The sequence below is a fragment of the Paramisgurnus dabryanus genome, chromosome 16 (genome assembly GCF_030506205.2).
Source record: "Paramisgurnus dabryanus chromosome 16, PD_genome_1.1, whole genome shotgun sequence".
In the NCBI taxonomy this organism is placed as follows: domain Eukaryota; kingdom Metazoa; phylum Chordata; class Actinopteri; order Cypriniformes; family Cobitidae; genus Paramisgurnus; species Paramisgurnus dabryanus.
The window spans coordinates 30,004,263-30,025,608 of NC_133352.1; the positions used below are offsets into that span (position 1 = coordinate 30,004,263).

The 21,346-nt window shown below is 37.1% G+C and overlaps 1 protein-coding gene across 26 annotated transcripts in view; it reads right to left on the reverse strand.

Moving 5' to 3' along the window:
• Window positions 1-6,404: 6,404 nt before the first annotated feature.
• LOC135760957 (protocadherin gamma-A11-like) overlaps window positions 6,405-21,346 on the reverse strand; it is a 162,067-nt gene continuing 147,125 nt past the window's right edge. For all 26 annotated transcript variants that reach the window (XM_065275066.2, XM_065275063.2, XM_073812136.1 and 23 more), the window contains 3 exons: window positions 14,775-14,833; window positions 9,001-9,098; window positions 6,405-8,411 (listed from right to left, as the gene is read on the reverse strand). In XM_065275066.2, coding sequence (XP_065131138.1) covers window positions 8,149-8,411; window positions 9,001-9,098; window positions 14,775-14,833 — 420 coding nt within the window. In that variant the 3' untranslated portion in view covers window positions 6,405-8,148. The remainder of the gene's footprint in view (window positions 8,412-9,000; window positions 9,099-14,774; window positions 14,834-21,346) is intronic.

Below are 21,346 nucleotides of genomic sequence, written 5' to 3' on the forward strand. Positions count from 1 at the left end.
ACCAACGTCGGATTTTGACGTCAAATCGACATCAGGTTTTGAAGTCTTAGCGATGTCGGGTTTTGACGTCTGACCATCGTTGGGTTTTGAAGTCAGTGCAGTGCTAAATTTGTGCAGCACTATCTCTACACATAATCCTTTTATTGAAATCTCAGCTGTGTTGTTTCAGTTTCTAGTGTGATATTTACATCATGTTTGTATGTCAGTTTTTGTCTGTCCTTTTTCCTATTTGGAATCTCATCACTCCTTCCTTTTGACTTTTGGAAAAGGGCAAGGTTTCCATGGTAATGACAGATGAAGTGGAAAAGGCTTTTTATAAAGTGTGTGTGGGGTGAACAGATGGGCTGCCCTGTATTTTTCTGAATTTCTCCCAGGGGGCTCATGACAGAATGAAGGACACTGTTTTCTCTCTGTGGGGGTTAAATTGTATCTGTTTACATCTGTTACAGTCGTCTCACATTAAACTCTCTCTCTGTGACACTAGTGGAAAGCTTTTCACCTCCCACCTCTGACCTTTTTTAGACGTTCTTACCCTGATCACCTGTTTGAATACATCAACTAAAACTGAAACATTATTAAAAGAAAGAAGTTTGGTTGTGAAGAACTGAGTATGCTGGTGTCTGCCTGACTATACTGTGTCATACTCTACATAAAGTGTTTTTTATATCTGCTCGACAGCTCACAGCTGTATTTGGTTGAAATGCAGTTCACTGTGGTAAAACAGCACATTACCTGCAGGTTTCCAATATTTAAACATAGGAACAATTAAAACAATGTAAAGGCAGATTTTTTGAAGGAAATGTGAGCTCCATAAACACATCACAATACCAGAAGAACTGTTAGGATGTTCGATGTCCAGCACTGAAAAATCTGACTGTCTGCGTAAGTGATATCATGCCATTTTAAAAATCTTCATAATTTAAGGCATATTTTATCATATTTTACATTTTATACTTGGAGATAAGGGTTTTTAAAACAAGTAACCCTAAAAGGAAGGGCATATTAATTATGAGATTTGTTCTCATGCTACGTTAGGACAACCTACGGTATGCTACGCTAGGACAACGTATGGTATGCTACGTTATGGCAACGTGTGGTATGTTACGTTAGGGCAACGTGTGGTATGTTACATTATGGCAAAGTATGGTATATTACGTTAGGACAACGCATGGTATGTTACGTTAGAACAACGTATGGTATGTTACATTAGGGCAACATGTGGTATGTTTTGTTAGGTTAGGGCAGTGGTTTTCAATCTTGTACTAGGGGACCCACAGCTCTGCATATTTTGTATGTCTCCCTTAACTGACACACCCAGTTCTGTTCATGGATCTCTCCCCTAATGAGCTGATGATCTGAATCAGGTGTGTTAGATAAGGGAGACATGCAAAATGTGCAGGGCAGTGGGTCCCCTAGGACAAAATTGAAAACCACTGGGTTAGGGCAACGTGTGGTATGTTACACAATGGCAACGTATGGTATGTTACGTTCGGACAACATATGGTATGTTACTTTAGGGCTATGTATGGTATGTTACTTTAGGGCCACTGATGGTATGTTACGTTAGAACAACGTATGATATGTTACTTTAGGACAACGTATGGTATGTTACTTTATGGCAACGTATGGTATGTAACATAAGGGCAACGTATGGTATGTTACGTTAGGACAACGTATGGTATGTTACGTTAGGGCAGCGTATGGTATGTTACGTTAGGGCAGCGTATGGTATGTTACGTTAGGACAACGTATGATATGTTACGTTAGGACAACGTATGGTATGTTACTTTATGGCAACGTATGGTATGTTACATTAGGGCAACGTATGGTATGTTACATCATGGCAACGTATGGTATGTTACATTAGGGCAGCGTATGGTATGTTACGTTAGGACAACGTATGGTATGTTACTTTATGGCAACGTATGGTATGTTACGTTAGGACAACGTATGGTATGTTACTTTATGGCAACGTATGGTATGTTACATTAGGGCAGCGTATGGTATGTTACGTTAGGACAGCGTATGGTATGTTACGTTAGGACAACGTATGATATGTTACGTTAGGACAACGTATGGTATGTTACTTTATGGCAACGTATGGTATGTTACGTTAGGACAACGTATGGTATGTTACGTTAGGACTACGTATGGTATGTTACGTTAGGACAACGTATGGTATGTTACGTTAGGGCAATGTATGGTATGTTACGTTAGGGCAACGTATGGTATGTTACGTTAGGACAGCGTATGGTATGTTACGTTAGGACAACGTATGGTATGTTACGTTAGGACAACGTATGGTATGTTACTTTATGGCAACGTATGGTATGTTACATTAGGGCAACGTATGGTATGTTACATCATGGCAACGTATGGTATGTTACGTTAGGGCAGCGTATGGTATGTTACGTTAGGACAACGTATGGTATGTTACTTTATGGCAACGTATGGTATGTTACTTTATGGCAACGTATGGTATGTTACATTAGGGCAGCGTATGGTATGTTACGTTAGGACAACGTATGATATGTTACGTTAGGACAACGTATGGTATGTTACTTTATGGCAACGTATGGTATGTTACGTTAGGACAACGTATGGTATGTTACGTTAGGACTACGTATGGTATGTTACGTTAGGACAACGTATGGTATGTTACGTTAGGGCAATGTATGGTATGTTATGTTAGGGCAACGTATGGTATGTTACGTTAGGACAGCGTATGGTATGTTACGTTAGGACAACGTATGGTATGTTACGTTAAAACAACGTATGGTATGTTACGTCAGGGCAACGTATGGAATGTTGTGTTAAAACAACGTATGGTATGTTACGTCAGGGCAACGTATGGTATGTTGCGTTAGGGCAACGTATGGTATGTTGCGTTAAAACAACGTATGGTATGTTACGTTAGGGCAGCGTATGGTATGTTAGTAAGGGCAACGTATGGTATGTTACGTTAAAACAACGTATGGTATGTTACGTCAGGGCAACGTATGGTATGTTGCGTTAAAACAACGTATGGTATGTTACGTTAGGGCAGCGTATGGTATGTTAGTTAGGGCAACGTATGGTATGTTACGTTAGGACAATGTATGGTATATTATGTTAGGACAATGTATGGTATATTATGTTAGGGCAACGTATGGTATGTTACGTAAAACAACGTATGGTATGTTACTTTAGGGCAACGTATGGTATGTTACATCATGGCAACCTATGAAATGTTACATTAGGACAATGCATGGTATGTTAGGGCAACGTAATGGTATGTTACGTTAGAACAATGTATGGTATGTTATGTTAGGGCAACGTGTGGTATGTTACGTTTAAACAACGTATGGCATGTTATGTTAGGGCAACGTATGGCATGTTACGTTAAGGCAACGTATGGTATGTTACGTTAAAACAACATATGGTATGTTACGTTAGGACAATGTATGGTATGTTACGTTAGGGCAGCATGCATGAGGTTTACATAAGAATGAGGAAAAAACACGTTTGAGGCTCACGATATGTCTTTACCATGTACAGAGCTCTTATTATTCATCTATGCCTAGGTAAATGCAGTTTTTTATTCTATGGCACCTTTAAGGTACGGTACTATAGGACCTTGGCAGAACCAATAACAGTCAGACCAGTGTATTAATAGGGTTAACAAACAAACCTGCGTAGGGCAACGTATGGTATGTTACTTTAGGACAATGTATGGTATGTTATGTTAGGGCAACATATGGTATGTTACGTTAAAACAACGTATGGTATGTTACGTTAGGGCAACGTAAGGTATGTTACGTTAAAACAACGTATGGTATGTTACTTTAGGACAATGTATGGTATGTTATGTTAGGGCAACATATGGTATGTTACGTTAAAACAATGTATGGTATGTTACGTTAGGGCAACGTATGGTATGTTACTTTAGGACAATGTATGGTATGTTATGTTAGGGCAACATATGGTATGTTACGTTAAAACAACGTATGGTATGTTACGTTAGGGCAACGTAAGGTATGTTACGTTAAAACAACGTATGGTATGTTACTTTAGGACAATGTATGGTATGTTATGTTAGAGCAACATATGGTATGTTACGTTAAAACAACGTATGGTATGTTACGTTAGGGCAGCGTATGGTATGTTACGTTAAAACAACGTATGGTATGTTACTTTAGGGCAACGTATGGTATGTTACATCGTGGCAACCTATGATATGTTACGTTAGGACAACGCATGGTATGTTAGGGCAACGTAATGGTATGTTACTTTAGGACAATGTATGGTATGTTATGTACCATACGCAACATATGGTATGTTACGTTAAAACAACGTATGGTATGTTACGTTAGGGCAACGTATGGTATGTTACGTTAAAACAACGTATGGTATGTTACGTTAAAACAACGTATGGTATGTTACGTTAGGGCAACGTATGGTATGTTACGTTAAAACAACGTATGGTATGTTACTTTAGGACAATGTATGGTATGTTATGTTAGGGCAACATATGGTATGTTACGTTATGTTACGTAGGGCAACATATGGCAACATATGGTATGTTATGTTAAAACAACGTATGGCATGTTACGTTAGGGCAACGTATGGTATGTTACATTAAAACAACATATGGTATGTTACATTAAAACAACGTATGGTATGTTACGTTAGGGCAACATATGGTATGTTACGTTAAAACAACGTATGGTATGTTACGTTAGGGCAACGTATGGTATGTTACGTTAGGGCAACGTATGGTATGTTACGTTAGGGCAACGTATGGTATGTTACGTTAGGACAATGTATGGTATGTTATGTTAGGGCAACGTATGGTATGTTACGTTAAAACAACGTATGGTATGTTACGTCAGGGCAACGTATGGTATGTTGCGTTAAAACAACGTATGGTATGTTACGTTAGGGCAGCGTATGGTATGTTAGTTAGGGCAACGTAAGGTATGTTACGTTAGGACAATGTATGGTATATTATGTTAGGACAATGTATGGTATATTATGTTAGGGCAACGTATGGTATGTTACGTAAAACAACGTATGGTATGTTACTTTAGGGCAATGTATGGTATGTTACATCATGGCAACCTATGAAATGTTACATTAGGACAACGCATGGTATGTTAGGGCAACGTAATGGTATGTTACGTTAGAACAATGTATGGTATGTTATGTTAGGGCAACGTATGGTATGTTACGTTTAAACAACGTATGGTATGTTACGTTAGGACAATGTATGGTATGTTACGTTAGGGCAGCATGCATGAGGTTTACATAAGAATGAGGAAAAAACACGTTTGAGGCTCACGATATGTCTTTACCATGTACAGAGCTCTTATTATTCATCTATGCCTAGGTAAATGCAGTTTTTTATTCTATGGCACCTTTAAGGTACGGTACTATAGGACCTTGGCAGAACCAATAACAGTCAGACCAGTGTATTAATAGGGTTAACAAACAAACCTGCGTAGGGCAACGTATGGTATGTTACTTTAGGACAATGTATGGTATGTTATGTTAGGGCAACATATGGTATGTTACGTTAAAACAACGTATGGTATGTTACGTTAGGGCAACGTATGGTATGTTACGTTAAAACAACGTATGGTATGTTACGTTAGGGCAACGTATGGTAAGTTACGTTAAAACAACGTATGGTATGTTACGTTAGGGCAACGTATGGTAAGTTACGTTAAAACAACGTATGGTATGTTACGTTAGGGCAACGTATGGTATGTTACGTTAAAACAACGTATGGTATGTTACGTTAGGGCAACATATGGTAAGTTACGTTAAAACAACGTATGGTATGTTACGTTAGGGCAACGTATGGTATGTTACGTTAAAACAACGTATGGTATGTTACGTTAGGGCAACGTATGGTATGTTACGTTAGGACAATGTATGGTATGTTATGTTAGGGCAACTCATGGTATGTTACGTTAAAACAACGTATGGTATGTTACGTTAGGGCAACGTATGGTATGTTACATTATGGCAATGTATGGTATGTTATGTTAGAACAATGTATGGTATGCTACGTTATGGCAATGTATGGTATGTTACTTTAGAGAAACGTATGGTTTGTGATGTTAGGGCAACGTTTGGTATGTTACATTGTGGCAACGTTATCATATGTTATATCAATGATACATTTTATATATTTATGGAAGGAAATTTATTTTTGAATTTTGGCAAAAAAATATCATTTTGACCCATACAATGTATTTTTAGCTATTGCTACCAATATGCCCATGCTACTCATGACTGGTTTTGTTTCTCCAGTGTCACATTTAAATCAGTATGACTGTATATCTTTGCTAACAACACATGCAATTACATTATTGTGTAGAACTTTTTTAATCAAAACCAATAGAATAAATACAATACAATTCTTAACGATTTGAGAACTTTTTATTTGAAATGTCAGTGTCCAAGAAAGAAAAATAAAACAGCAATATAAATATTAGCATATAAAATGCAAGTAGCACACAAGAGATCAGGGAATCAAAGCGTCTTAAAGATGTTACAGCAGGTTTATAGCATCAGCAGACATACACACACAGATAATAGAACTATTCAGTTTCTTCATATAGACATTAAGAAGCAGTCGCACGTCAGAAAACACAAAATTATAGAGGAGGAGTTTGGACGGTTCGGCCTCCATTTTGTGTCTTTTCATGGAAAGTCAGACAGGAAAATAAAGATGAACACAAAAATATATGCAGAACATCACAACTTCTAGACTAAGAGTGTGTCACTATAAGTAAAAGTTAAACTCTTTATTTACAGGTGCGTTAGTTGCCCTTCATAGTGCTAAAGAACTACACTGGTAACACATACTGGGTGTTTCAAATTCTTCCCTTTTTATCGGAAAAACAAGCTGTGAAATTCCAGTACAGAGCAGCTTGCCTCAAACTGCTTATCTTAAACGCTTGCATGCGTTATTAAGGGCGAATGACTATTTACATGAGCATCATGCTGAAGATACGAAGTGAATCAGTACTTTGATTTGAATGGAGTGTATGTTTTGCAAAATATTATTTCATACCGGTATTAAAGCTGTCTCTGCTGTACATTCAGACATTTTAAGATTGTCCTCCTGTTAAACACTCTACTCCAAAACTTAATGAACTTAGTCGATCGTAAGCTTGGTGGATTTGAAGTGTCAGTACAGGGAGGCTCCATCATTAATGGATAGATTCAGCACTTTTCATAACAGCAGCTAACGATGAGTAGTATTACCAACTCATCTAACTATAACCAGCACTGATAAAGAGAGAGTTTCAACACTTTAGGATAACCAGAAAATACTGAATACTTCAGAGGATAGAGCCAATGGTGTGCTAATGGATTCAGAGAAAACTAACTCGCCTGTCACGGCTCGGACGACAGTCGCTAACGCTCCAAAAACATTCAGGTAACAAAAAAACAACAAACTCTGGCTCAGAGATACACAGGGGATTTGTTGTAAAAAAGAAGATCTTAAATGTTTAAATCGATCAACACCATAAGATGGACCTTTATAAATGTTAGGTGACCGTAAAATTATCTATAGACCAGCATGCAGTAATGCTCACCTGAATATGGCAACATTTCTTATAGATTTTGAGTAGCCTAGTGGTATTTTAGGTAACATGTCTTAAAAAAACAAGGTAAAAATAAAATATTCATGATACATTTTACAAACATTGCAACAGTATCTAAACTCACGAGTCTGTGTAAACAATAACATGATTGTTACAACAACACATTTCCTTTTCCATAACTCCCATGGTAAAGTACTGCGGTGACATACATTATTGGCTAGATATACGCGGAAATATAATGTCACTTGGAAGTTGCATAAACTTGGCAAAGTGAAAATATAAAACAGTTTCTCTCTAAATGACCGTCACATTCATCTAAAATGAAAGAAAATGTGTGAAAATGACTTTAAAGTACATGTGCTGTAAACACACAAAGTAAAAAAACACATGCGTAAAACAGATCGCTACAGATAACAAAGGTTAGATACATCTGAGAGGTCGGTTCACTTTGACATACTGTGTTTTTACCCTAATATTCATCTATCTTTTAATTTGACTAGTTACTGAAGATTTCCAGCACAATTTCCACACGCCTCCTCCATCCAATCTACTTCTTTTCCTTCTTTGCAGATTTCTTCTTGCTGGCCGGGGTCTGGGCGGCCTTGGGCGGCTCAGATTCAACAGGAGAGGCCTGCGAGGGAGGCAGGGCCTGTTGGGGCTGCTGAGGGTTGGCGGTGAGGGTGGCCGTGCTCCCGGGGATGTAGACGTTCTGCCGGTAGTCAGGCACGTGCTGGAGGGTGAACTGAGGGCTGTAGCGGGTGCTCAGACCCATGGTGCCCGGAGTCAGAGTGTTGGTCGCCTCGCTCACCTCTGCACAGAGAACGAGAGATTTAGTTAGCTGATATCTATAAAAGCAAATGATTGTTGAATTCACAAAAATAAGCAATGTTGGCCACAGGACAAGAGTGGAAATAGTGCCAGTGTAGATGCTTTTTAGTTATTTGGCTCACGGGTGTAAATGTCTATTTTTATATGTGTGGGATTACTTGGTGTTCTGTATGTGCAGAAATGAGCTTTTCTGACACCACCTCGCCCTCCAAAGATACAAATTCAATCTTGATTTAGTTTTCACGTAGGGGTAGGAAGGGTGTGAGTTAGGATAGACATTATAATTAGCTTTATATAAAAAACAATAGAGGATTATTGTGTCTCTTTTTAAATGGTGAAGTGTGCATGTGAATGTGAGTCACTCTCTTTTCATTCCTGAATATGAAAGGACGCACGAGGAGAGAGAGAGGGGGAGCGAGACATTACAGCTCTGATGTGGTTTGTAAAGCTGTGTGTGTGTGTGTGTGTGTGCATGTGTTGGCACTGGACAAAAACATCAGAAAATATTTTAGACTACAAAAAAGCATGAGAGAATAGAATATAATGAGAGAGAGAGAAAAGAAATGCTTACCATTAGCAGCGGCCATCAATGCCTGGAGCTGCTCGGCCTCAGTGGGGGGGTTGGGCCAAGGTCCTGTTCCCATGGCAACCTCAGGAGTGGCAGCAGCCCTGTGGAGGACAAGAGGAAGTGAAGTCAGCAAAACAGAGAGGCTTCTGTAGCGCTGCTATCTCTGTGTGCATGTCAGAGAGAGTGTGAGAGATGTGTTTTGTATCGCTTAGGGCACTTTGTTCCCTTGTTTAACACACACACCACTCTCTCACCCTCCATGTTACATTTTACTACACCATGTTGAAAGTCTGATGGAAAATAAAAACAACCAGAGACTGAGAACAGCTTAGACGGAGTGAACACAACCACTGAACATTTCCATGTGTGGTGAGTTGATCTTCAAAGGCATGTTTTAATACTCTGCAATTTGCATCCACGGTGAACCTTGATCGCTCTAAAATTCACCTCATTACACACACACAACAAACAAACACACTTTCTTTGGTTGGCAACAACTAAAACACTTACTAGTTTACTACTAGACATTTCCTTTAAACAAAGAAACATTATCAAGATCAAAGTATCTTAAACCCAACATGATGTCAATTAGTTTTTTTAAACATTTCCTTAATTAGTAATGACTATAGCTGAAAACAAATCACTCTTCCTTAAAACGGTGTCTGGATTTTCTCTTTGTTCTCAGTGTGAGAGGAATAATGAAGATTCCCCATCCTGTCGACAATAACGTAACTCTACAACTAACACAGCAAATGCAACCGATGCAAATATTTACAGTGATATAAACAGTATTCTTGTAAATACTGCAATTGTAATATTTATATGTAAATCATAAAAAAGCAAAAATTTACTATAGTTAGGGGGCAAAATGTGAATGGATTTAAATCTGATTTTAATTTTCCCACCAATACATAATGCTGATTATTCAGACTGATATCTGCCGATATTGTTGGTAAATTAACTTGCATTAATGAAATTCTCATTCATTCAATAATTCATCCATATGATCAATAATATTGAACATTAAATTATTAACAAAAAATTTAAACAAATTTTATACTGATAGAAAATTGTGTAAATTTTGATTGACAGAATATATCGTCCATAACTATTGGTTGTTTTTAAACTATTGGCCGATATATCGGTGCATCTCTAGTTTCATTTTGGTAGAGCAATGCAATACCACCGCAAAAGTCGTGGATTCAAACCTAGTAAAATTAAAGAAGTGAACAACAACCCCCCCCCCCCCAAAAAAAAGATGCCCCATGTATAAAATGCTGCGTACATATGTGAAATCTATAAATCGCAAATTATCTTGAAATTCTGCACAGCTAAGGCCTCATTTATAAAATGCTGTGTACAAAACGTCCTAAATTTGATCTCACGATCATATCTCAAAAGTGCATACGTGTGATTCATAAAACGAACGTGCACACAGAAAACGTACATATAGATGTGAAATCTATAAATCGCAAATTATCTTGAAATTTTGCACAGCTGAAAAAATCTGATCATAAGAGAGAAAAGCAGTGGAATTTGTAGATATCACATCATACAATTTTGGGTAGAGCATTGCAATACCACCGCAAAAGTCATGGATTTAAACCTTGTAAATAAAAGAAGTGTACATCCCAAAAAACAAAATCTTCAGCTGGGGCCTCATTTATAAAATGCTGCGTACAAAACGTCCTAAATTTGATCTCACGATCATATCTCAAAAGTGCATACGTGTGATTCATAAAACGAACGTGCACACAGAAAACGTACGTATAGATGTGAAATCTATAAATCACAAATTATCTTGAAATTCTGCGCAGCTAAATAAGTTAAAATCTCCACATTTAAACAATTGCAGTGGACACTTTACGATCAAATCTGTGTGTACGCACGCTTTATAAATTAGGCCCCTGGTGCTAGATTAAGGTTGTGTCTAGAAGGGATACAGCCAAGGGCAAAATCTCTTGAAATCTTGCCGTATGAGTGCTGTTTTTAATCCTACCCCCACCTAACCCCAAACCCAACATTTCACAGGATTAAGTAGCTGTAACCTATCACAGAACCACAGTTTTTCATCCTAATCCAGCCCCCAAACCTAACTCTAAACCCACCATGTTGTGAGATTTGGCAGTAGCTGTATACCCTCTAGCCAGAATTTTTTTTCAAAAGCTTAAATACAAAAGGGTGGGCGCACAGATATTTTTAGTTATGTAAAATGTATAATTAATTTACAGCGTTTTGACCAACAAGTGATCTGTCATCAGGTAACCACAACGTTTTGATGACTTTAATATTACAGTGTTTAATTAGGTAATAATAAATTAATAAAAAATTGGAAGCTAAAAATAGCAATGTGTCCTATCAAACCTATTTAACAAATAAGAGAGATATATAGATTCACTGTAAGTAGTTTGGCAAATGCAAATTTACATCTTCGGCACAGACATAGGTTAAGATACGCCATATCTGTGTCTGAAGGGGTTAAATAGAAAGTCAGGGTCTCGTGGGGTTTCACTTCCTGTATTATATGAGCCCAGCAGCCGTAAAAAAGCCTAACGCTACTGACACCAACACACAATAAACCACAACATCTGCAGACAAGACCTGACCGCAGGACCTCGGGAAAAAAACAAATAAAGATGGAAAAAGGTCAAAGGAAAGTGTGGAAAAAGAAGGAACACTAAACTAATGAAGGAAATTAATGAGTGAAACTCTAGTCGAAACACATACAAGAGCAAAATTTTAAAACTAATTCAAGAATAAGAAGGAAAACTAAACGAAACAATAATAAAGGGATGACAGATGGAAACCGAGAGAAAGATTTGAGGGAAAGAGTGTGTTTTTGCCAAACATTTACTCATAGTGCCAAGTCAATGGAAAAACAGCATGGAGTGATGTTATTTCAGGAAGAACAGACCCTAATGAGAACCAGAACTGATCGGAGATCAGACGTGTTGTACTTGTAGAAACTTTGCGTTGTTTCAAAACATCATCATCATGAGCTTTCTACCATTTTAATTTTGAGATATCACCTACTACACACTTTTAACAAAAACACTTCTTCATAAGACATGCTTAAAAATCAATAAAAAATTGAGATCAGCCTTCAGGCCGGTTTATCTGATCTTTATCTACAAGACTACCATTGCTGCTAAACCGGCTTAATCCATTTCCTGATACAAGACCTCTGGAGGACAGGCGACAGCGTGAAGATAAAATGCCTTATTTCTCTATAATCGGCTTCTCATTACAATGAGGGGGAAAATCTCACTTCCTGTGGTCAGCGTTATCACATCCTGTGGTTGGATAATCACTTCCCGTTGACCAGGCAGCATGCTATGTGTCAAAGTTGTGCACACACTCCATGTCAAAAACCAAGAGTTACAGTTCTTTGGCTACTTAAATATATACAAACAAACTGTGGGGAATTTTCTTCAGAATAACAAAAATGTGGGATGTAGCTAAACAAGGCCAAGGAAGCTCTTACACAGCTAATTTAGCACAACACTACACCCAACACAAGGCTAATCTAGGAGCAGGATGGCCCTTGAGGGATCCACAATAAGCACCCTCTCTAGTGAACACTACATTGGTAACATCGTTCTCAGATGAGGAACCTGATCTAAGGGAAATCAAACCTAGACGACTGTCAGAGATCTAACTACAACTGAGTACCTCAGCCTGTTTGCTGGCGTCCATCTTACACGTGTGGACTGGAATGTACAGAAACTGAAAAAAAAAGGTTGATTTTATGCCTCTTTTCATCAGTCTTTATTTTTAACCTCCTAATACCAGAGTTTTTTAGATTAGGAAGTTAGGAAGAAGCAATACTTAAAGGGACATTCCACTTTAAAAAAAATATTTTAATTCAATTCTTGATTTTTACCGTTTTGGAATCCATTCAGCCGATCTTCGGGTCTGGCGGTACCACTTTTAGCATAGCTTAGCATAATCGATTGAATCTGATTAGACCTTTAGCATTGAGCTAAAAAAATAACCAAAGACTTTCAATATTTTTCCTATTAAAAACTTGACTCTTCTGTAGTTACATCGTGTACAAAGACCGACGGAAATTAAAAGTTCAAATTTTCTAGGCAGATATGGCTAGGAACTATACTCTCATTCTGGCGTAATAATCAAGGACTTTTCTGTCGTAACATGGCTGCAGGAGGCGCAATGATATCACGCAGCAGCCGAAAATAGTCCCCTTAGTAACTTTCAATAGCAGGGGACTATTTTCAGGCACTGCGTAATATCATTGCGCCTCCTGCAGCCATGTTACAGCAGCAAAGTCCTTGATTATTACGCCAGAATGAGAGTATAGTTCCTAGCCAATATCAGCCTAGAAAATCAAAACTTTTCATTTTCAGTCAGTCTTTGTACACAATGTAACTACAGAAGAGTCAAGTTTTAAATAGGAAAAATATCAATACTCTTTGGTAAATTTAGAGCGCGATGCTAATAGTCTAATCAGATTCAATGGATTATGCTAAGCTATGCTAAAAGTGGTACCGCCAGACCCGAAGATCGGCTAAATGGATTCCAAAACGGTAAAAATCAAATGTTTAAATCTAGGGGAGCTGGAAAATGAGCATATTTTCAAAAAAGTGAAGTGTCCCTTTAAATAAAGTGTGCATGTTTTTTCACCTGGAATTCTAAGGTTTAATAGTTACTTGAAGTGAATTGGTTAAAATGGATATTTAACCAACTGAGGGAGTCTATAGCCTTCTTACAAAGTTTGAAAACCCCATTTTAATTTCTTTTACAATTATAACATTACCTGTAGTAACTGGTGTTGTAGTTAAAATCTCAGTTTAACATGGTACAGTTTTTGGAAGTGAAGCTAACATAACATTGGGCCTGCTGCTATATGTAGTCCTGCCAAATTAAACTAAACAAAAAGATTTAATTTCTTCCAAATGGCTTCTTTCAAACGGGGTCATGTCAGTGTGGAATGTGTTGTGTAAGGTCTGTTATGGAAACCGCTTCATTGCGATCACTTGTGCTAGCTGGCACGCGAGAGAGGCAGAGCGCCATTGGCTGCCCGTGAGTCTGGACCAATAGTTACTGAAGTTACAATAACGCTGAAACAGTTGAACCTCTTTGGGATTTTAATGCCTCCAATTAGTTTCAACACTTCAATGTATTGACAAAACAGACATTAGCATGGTAATAAACGCCATCGATCCCATCTTTAATTCTTTCTTTTATTTTCTCTCTCTCTGGCAACGCTTCTCTCTTTCTTTGACAGATTAAAGCGTTGGGCAGGAGGGGTGAAGGAGTGCTTGAATAAAGGCAGCCATTTTGTTAAGAAGAGAAGAAATTGAGAATCAACACACAGCTCCTTTCGGACAACTCTCTCTCTGGCTGTGTTTTGAATTGCACACTGTCATGCTGCTCGTTTTATTTATGCATGGAATGCCCGGACTATTCCCAAAACATTCCGTTTACATTTACAACAGAGCATGTTGTGCAAAATATCAACACATTAACTTTAAAATTGAACATGCTTAACTTTCTATTTGTAGTGTAACATAAACATAGGAGAAATATGAACGTGGATTAATTTGTGAAAAAAAAACGTGACTGTCAAAAGTTTTACACAAAATTTGATTAAAAATGCTAAATGGAACAGAGCTGCCGTGTGAATATGATATGTGAGTCTCAGTGAGTTTTGATCTTTCATACAATGCAAATGCGTTTGCTTTAAAAAGTGGTTGGGTGAGCACACGGTTTACATAATGCAAATCTTTGTCAACGTGTGTGAGGGCATCACTCACCCGCTGGGTCCCGGTCTCTGGTTCTGAGTGAAACGCCAGTCAGCGCTGGGTGGCTTTTGCTGTAAAGAGACAAAAAAGCATGAGGTTACGCACAGTAAAACACAGTATTTTTTCTATTCCCGAGTCTATTCCTGAATCTATTTGTTGCTGTTGCCGTGGGGACAGAGAAAGAGGTTCAGTGATGTAAATATCTATCCTGGCTCTCAGTGTGACCTTGAGCCCACAACAGCATGTGTCATGTGACCAAACCATGATGTCATGATGATGAAGGATTCTTGTTATATTAAATCATGTAAACATAAACCAAAAGCTGATCATTCTAAATAACAGGCTTTATATGACCCAAACGGCACACATAGACTTACACACTCACTGGCAGTCTTTGATCGTATCTTACTCTATTATATGAAAACATTCAGCGGTTGTAAATCTGGGGTTTGTGGGAGTTTCTCTGGATGCAAATATTTCCTGCCTGTATGAGCATTGTGTTTCTATAGATTTTCCATCCTGACCTTACAATAATTCGTATGCATTTTAAGAGTTGGCTAATTCATATGAAATTGCTTGAAGTGAATCATAAAATAACGTAGATGATCATAAAAAAACAATAATGAACCCACCCAACTTTGCTCTTAACCCCAACATCACAGGGAAATCATACAAATCATGCAAAAACCTATGAGCGTGGTCGTATGAATTAATACGACTTCTGTATTGTTGCAAACCAGCTTTACATGACATTTTATAACAATATTGAAATAAGGAGAGAAGTATTAAAGGAAAACACCACCGTTTTTCAATATTTTACTATGTTCTTACCTCAACTTAGACGAATTCCTACATACCTATCTTTAGTCAATGCATGCACTTAATTTTGTACAGTGCGTCGTGAATGTTGTAGCATTTAGCCTAGCCCCATTCATTCCTTAGGATCCAAACAGGGATGAATTTAGAAGCCACCAAACACTTCCATGTTTTACCTATGTAAAGACTGTTACATGAGTAGTTACACGAGTAAGTATGGTGACACAAAATTAAATGTGTTTTTAAGCAGATAAAAAATGAGAACTATTTTAACTAACTGCTCTCCCACCTTAGTTCAAATTTTTTATGTTTAAAAAAATCACCACATTTTATTCTGTGCCACCATTCTTACTGGTTTAACTACTTATGTAACAGTCTTTAAATAGGGAAAACATGGAAGTCTTTGGTGGCTTCGTAATTCATCCCTGTTTGGATCCTAAGGAATGAATAGGGCTAGGCTAAATGCTAACACATTCACGATGCGCTGTACAAAAATTAAATGCACACATTGAAAAAAGATAGGGATGTATTAATTTGTCTAAGTTATGGTATGAACATGGTAAAATATTGACAAAAGTGGTGTTGTCCTTTAATAAAAAATAGGCAAATGCATTAATGCAACGTTTTCCATAATGTACAATATGCATTATGCAGTTAAAATAATTGCTTGTAGGATTGTTTTATTTATAGCTCTATTCATTTGTTTTAGGAAATGTGTGCCTGTGTGTGTGTGCCTGTGTGTGTGTGTGTGTGTGTGTGTGTGTGTGTGTGTGTGTGTGTGTGTGTGTGTGTGTGTGTGTGTGTGTGTGTGTGTGTGTGTGTGTGTGTGTGTGTGTGTATTATTCATACACTATTCAACAGGCAGTTTCCCCTCTATTTTCCTCTTACATGTGTACAAAACAGTCATTCAGTTCATCCTGGTGATTCCTCTACAAGGACATAAAGAGTTCAGCAAGTGTGTGTGTGAAGGTTACATCTGCCTGCAGCTCACTAATGATGTGTGAGAGACTCATCAATGGCTCTTCACAATGAAATACGGCACAGGATTATGCACACTGCCTAAATGCAACTAACAATGAAGCTTTCATACTGTAGTTTGCTACAATGTTGTCACATGATCTTACTATGATGCATGTTAAACTCATCAATTCCAAAAATACTTGACAAATTGATACTGACTGCAGACATATTATAAGATATCTTTAAAAAAAAAACAATTAACTCTCTTTCTCTCTCAACAGGTATTGTTTCACAATTGTGACAACATGTCATAAGCACTTCTTGTATTATTGCCTCCATGTGACAAATCACTTGATTGTTTCCTTCCCTTTGTTAGTCGTTTGGATAAAATCGTTTACTAAATGTAAATGTGAATGTAAATGTTTTGTCCATCATTCAAACATTCCCTGTTTCTCCCTATCACCACACAAGGTCACCGACAAGGTTGTTGGGAGTCTATATACATGCTGAATACATTAACAAATAACACACAATAGATGTGTTATACTCCCGAATGCATAGGCAAAGCACACCTATAGAGCCATGTGACATCTGCAAACACTCCATTGACATGAGTCCATTGACCCAATCCCACTGTCCACAGACAATAATGCTCTGTACACACGGTAAAGCTAAATACACCTACATCTACACACACTAGTAGTCATTCAGTCATATTTAATGCTCTGACAGAAACACTAATATAAAACATATAGTTATCTTTAGCTTCGCATCTGGCACACACGCACACACACAGATCAAAACACATATGCATCTGAATCACTATATCAACTCAAAGATTTTGTGAATGAAACTAAATTTATAAGCTACATCCTTCCTGATCGAGCACACATGGAAAACATCTGTGACCCATATCCTTTTCTGACCTGAAGATACAAAAACCATCAATACACCCCATTGTTTTCAAAACATTCGACAATAAGTGTTACAGCACTTAAGATCTTTAGTCTATTTGTGTCAATTATAAACAATCTGTGGTTGAAACATGACGCTTTCTGTATAAAGTGTACACACATTATCAGTAAAAACAAAGGGGCCGATCAAGCAACTACAGCCAATTGTTTAAGCTCCACACACAAATTATAACTCATGCAGGACCGCTGTGACATTAGTTTTACGGAGTTACACTGAAGGACGGATCTGAGCCATGTCTCTGTACCTTAACCGGTATCCATGGTGTTAGCAATGCTAAGGCCGCAGATTCCAGGGAACACAGAGTGATAAAATGCAAAGCTTGATGTACTTTGAATTAAATCATCTTGCCTAACTAAATCTAGAAACCAGAACATCCCAAAGAAAGAGAGATGGATGGGCCAACAGACACAACCACACAACACTCCAGAATCAATATCGAAACTATTCTCTAAATATCCAGTACATTTTTTTAAGTTTTAAGTCCAGTTGTGGAACACATTATTATGATTTTAGTTATTATTAATATTAAAAACAAAACAATGCAAGACAAAACAAGAGCTTGTGTAGAATGGCATGAAGGTGACAGGGAAATGAGCTCATCTAAACAAAACTCACCATAAACAAATATTTAAAGTCTGAATTAAAAACGTAAAAACATAAAGAAACTATCAAAGCAGATAAAGCACAGTGTACTGAAGCTTTGGTTTTTACCACATCAAAACATTAAAATTAGGTTCAAAACGAGTGAATCTCACTCAAACACATTGGCCATCCTCTAATTCACCAAAACAATCAGAAGAAAAAGACCAATTACAGTACTGGTCAAACGTTTGGAAACACTTGAATGAAATGTTTCCAATGATCTTAAAAATCTGAAAGTATATGTTTTAAAAAATAACAGCTCCAAACCAGAGGTGGACACTCCTTGAGTATTTTAGTTACATTTTCCAAGCATATGTGTTTTATCATAGTGTTTGTCTTAGAAAAAAATGTACTTTACTAAAAAATATTCATTACATTGTAAAGCATAGAATCATACTGTGTATACATTATATATTGCATTTTAAAATTGATTTAATACCTAATTACATAAAAATTGTGTAATTTTACATTTCTTGAGTTAAAGTACGAAAGTACTTTTTACTTAAGTAAAAGTAAAAATGTACTAGATGTTTAATGTACTTCAATATTAAATATAAACCAAAAACCTGAAATTATGAAATGTAGTGGAGTAAAAATTATGATAAAATGCTTTGGAATGTATGTTTTCCAAAGAAAAACACTGATAAAATATGAATACTTGAAATGTACTTTTATGTAGAAAGTTAAAATAATAAGTAGTGTCCACCTCTGCTCCAAACATATTAACTTCTTTCATTAAACTTAAATTGTACTTAAAAACCATACATTCTAAAAAAATACTGGGTTATTTTCAATCCAGCGTTGGGTAAAAAAGGTACGAGCCCAGCAGCTGGGACAAACAATCCAGAAAATTTTATATCTGACACAACAATGGGTTAAAACACCCCAGCACTATGGGTTGAAACACCCTAGCATCATGGGTTGAAACACCCCAGCATTATGGGTTGAAACAACCCAGCATAGGTTAAATTACAACCCAGCAAGCTGGGCTCATCCCTTTTTTGACCCAATGCTGGGCCAATAACCCAGAATTTTTTAGAGTGTAGTTTTGAAATAGAGATAGATATGAACTTCAGTATTCTTTAAAATTCCTTTCAAAGTAAAACCTTAAAAAGCTACAGTACTTGATAAAATGACACAAGTAAGATTTTGGGTGACTACACTGAAGATGAAAACATATAACAGTTTTGATTTATTTTGGATGCTTTTAATTATAAACTACAGTTTACTATTACTCTATAATGTATAAATAAATAAATAAATAAATAAATATATATATATATATATATAAATGAGTAAATGTTTCTAAACGTTTGACTGGTACTGCCTAATTCTCATGACTGTATTAAAATTAGACGCAGACTTGTTCCTGACCCTTGAAAACCAGACTGTAAAACCAGAGTAAAATTCTGTAAAACATTCTTGCAAATCCAGAGTCTTCTATGACCAAGGACCACACGCACACACACACACACACACACACACACACACACACACACACACACACACACACACACACACACACACACACAGAGCACGTGTCATTACAGCCGAGCCAGATGGTAGCCCATCACCCTTTCGACTGAAACAGATCAACTCTCATGGGGCTCACAGATGACACATGGGGTCCAGAACAGAGAGAACAAGGGCAATAAAGGAGGAAATCTCAATTTCTCAAACTTATCCCTCTATAAAAACAAACACTGAAACTCAGCAAACATATAACCAAAAAATAACCAAAACTTTCCTCTCAAAAACACAAAAGTCAAGTTCTCATTTGGCGTCTTTCACAAAACAATATAAATACCAGTATCATTAATCACAGTTACTGTGGATAGCCTGGATGTGACACGCTCGCAGCAGGTCACATGATTCAAACGTGTGGAATCAATAACCTGAGTAGAGCACAACAGGAAGTCAGGGGTCAATGCATGACCTTTGAAATCCTGTTATTCTGACACATCTTTCCTTCACTACACACTTCCTCTTTCTCTCTGTCATTTCCCGCCTTTTCTTCCCCCCTCCCAAAACCTTATTTCTGTCCTAAAGCCTTTTCGTCTTCCTGTCCATCTGTGGTTCATGCATCTTCTAAACACCGCCTGACACATTCAGAAAATTATATTCACCAAATATAAAATCATGTCATCTTTTTAAAGGAGCATTTCTTTGGTTGTTGTTGGTAAGGGTCCAATAAAACTGGCAGAAAAGTTATCGCATAAGAAAAACGCCAAAATGGACAGATTGTGACATGCCCTCATCCTACAAAAACTGAGCAATATGGTTAAACAAAGTCGATGGAGTTGAAATTAAATACATTTTTTTCTAAGCAATGAGAACGAACAAGGTTTAGTCTGCTGGATTATCAAAACCACTGAAATCTTTAGTCATTTAAAAATTACAATTTATAATTTTCCTATTCAGTCTACATCATGTTTATACATTTATATAGTTGTCAGACTGCAGTTCGTAGTATTATGAATATGTTTCAATGTTTGTTTGCTTGTGAAAAATGTACCCATTCTCGTGTAGATGCTATTACGGTAAATAGCACGAAGTGGGAAAATTTCCAATTTTGCGTGCATATGATACACCAGTCCTTCCAGTTCAGTTAATATGGTGCATCTTTTTGTGTCATTTTATGTATTGGTTTCTCTTTTTTATTTTTAAACCATTTTCACATGGGTTTGGGGTTAGATTTGCTTTTGGATGATATTTAATATATAAGTTTCTCCATGTTTTTATCTATTTTTAAGCCATGGTCGCTTGGAGTTGTGGTTAGAATAGGGGTTTGGGTTAGGGTGTCATTTTATGTTAAAAAAAAATGTTGTTCTAACCCAAAAGCCAAGCGATAATGGTAAAAAAATTGAAAAAAATTGAGAAACCAATACATAAAACAACACACAAAATGATGCGCTGTATTAAGTGAACGGGAAGGACTGGGGTATCATATACACACAATATTGTAATTTGGCATATGTATTGCACAAGTTTTCACACTATTTATACGCATCTCCATGGGACTGGGTTGAAATAAATCATTTTAGGACAGTGTTGGTCACAATATAACATCTAGGCATGGTTTCATGGACAAGGCTTATGTAAAGCCAGGACTAGGCATTAGTTAAATTAAGATGTTTAAGGGCTAATGTTTTAAGCCTAGTCCTGGCTTTAGCAAAACCTTGTCTGTGAAA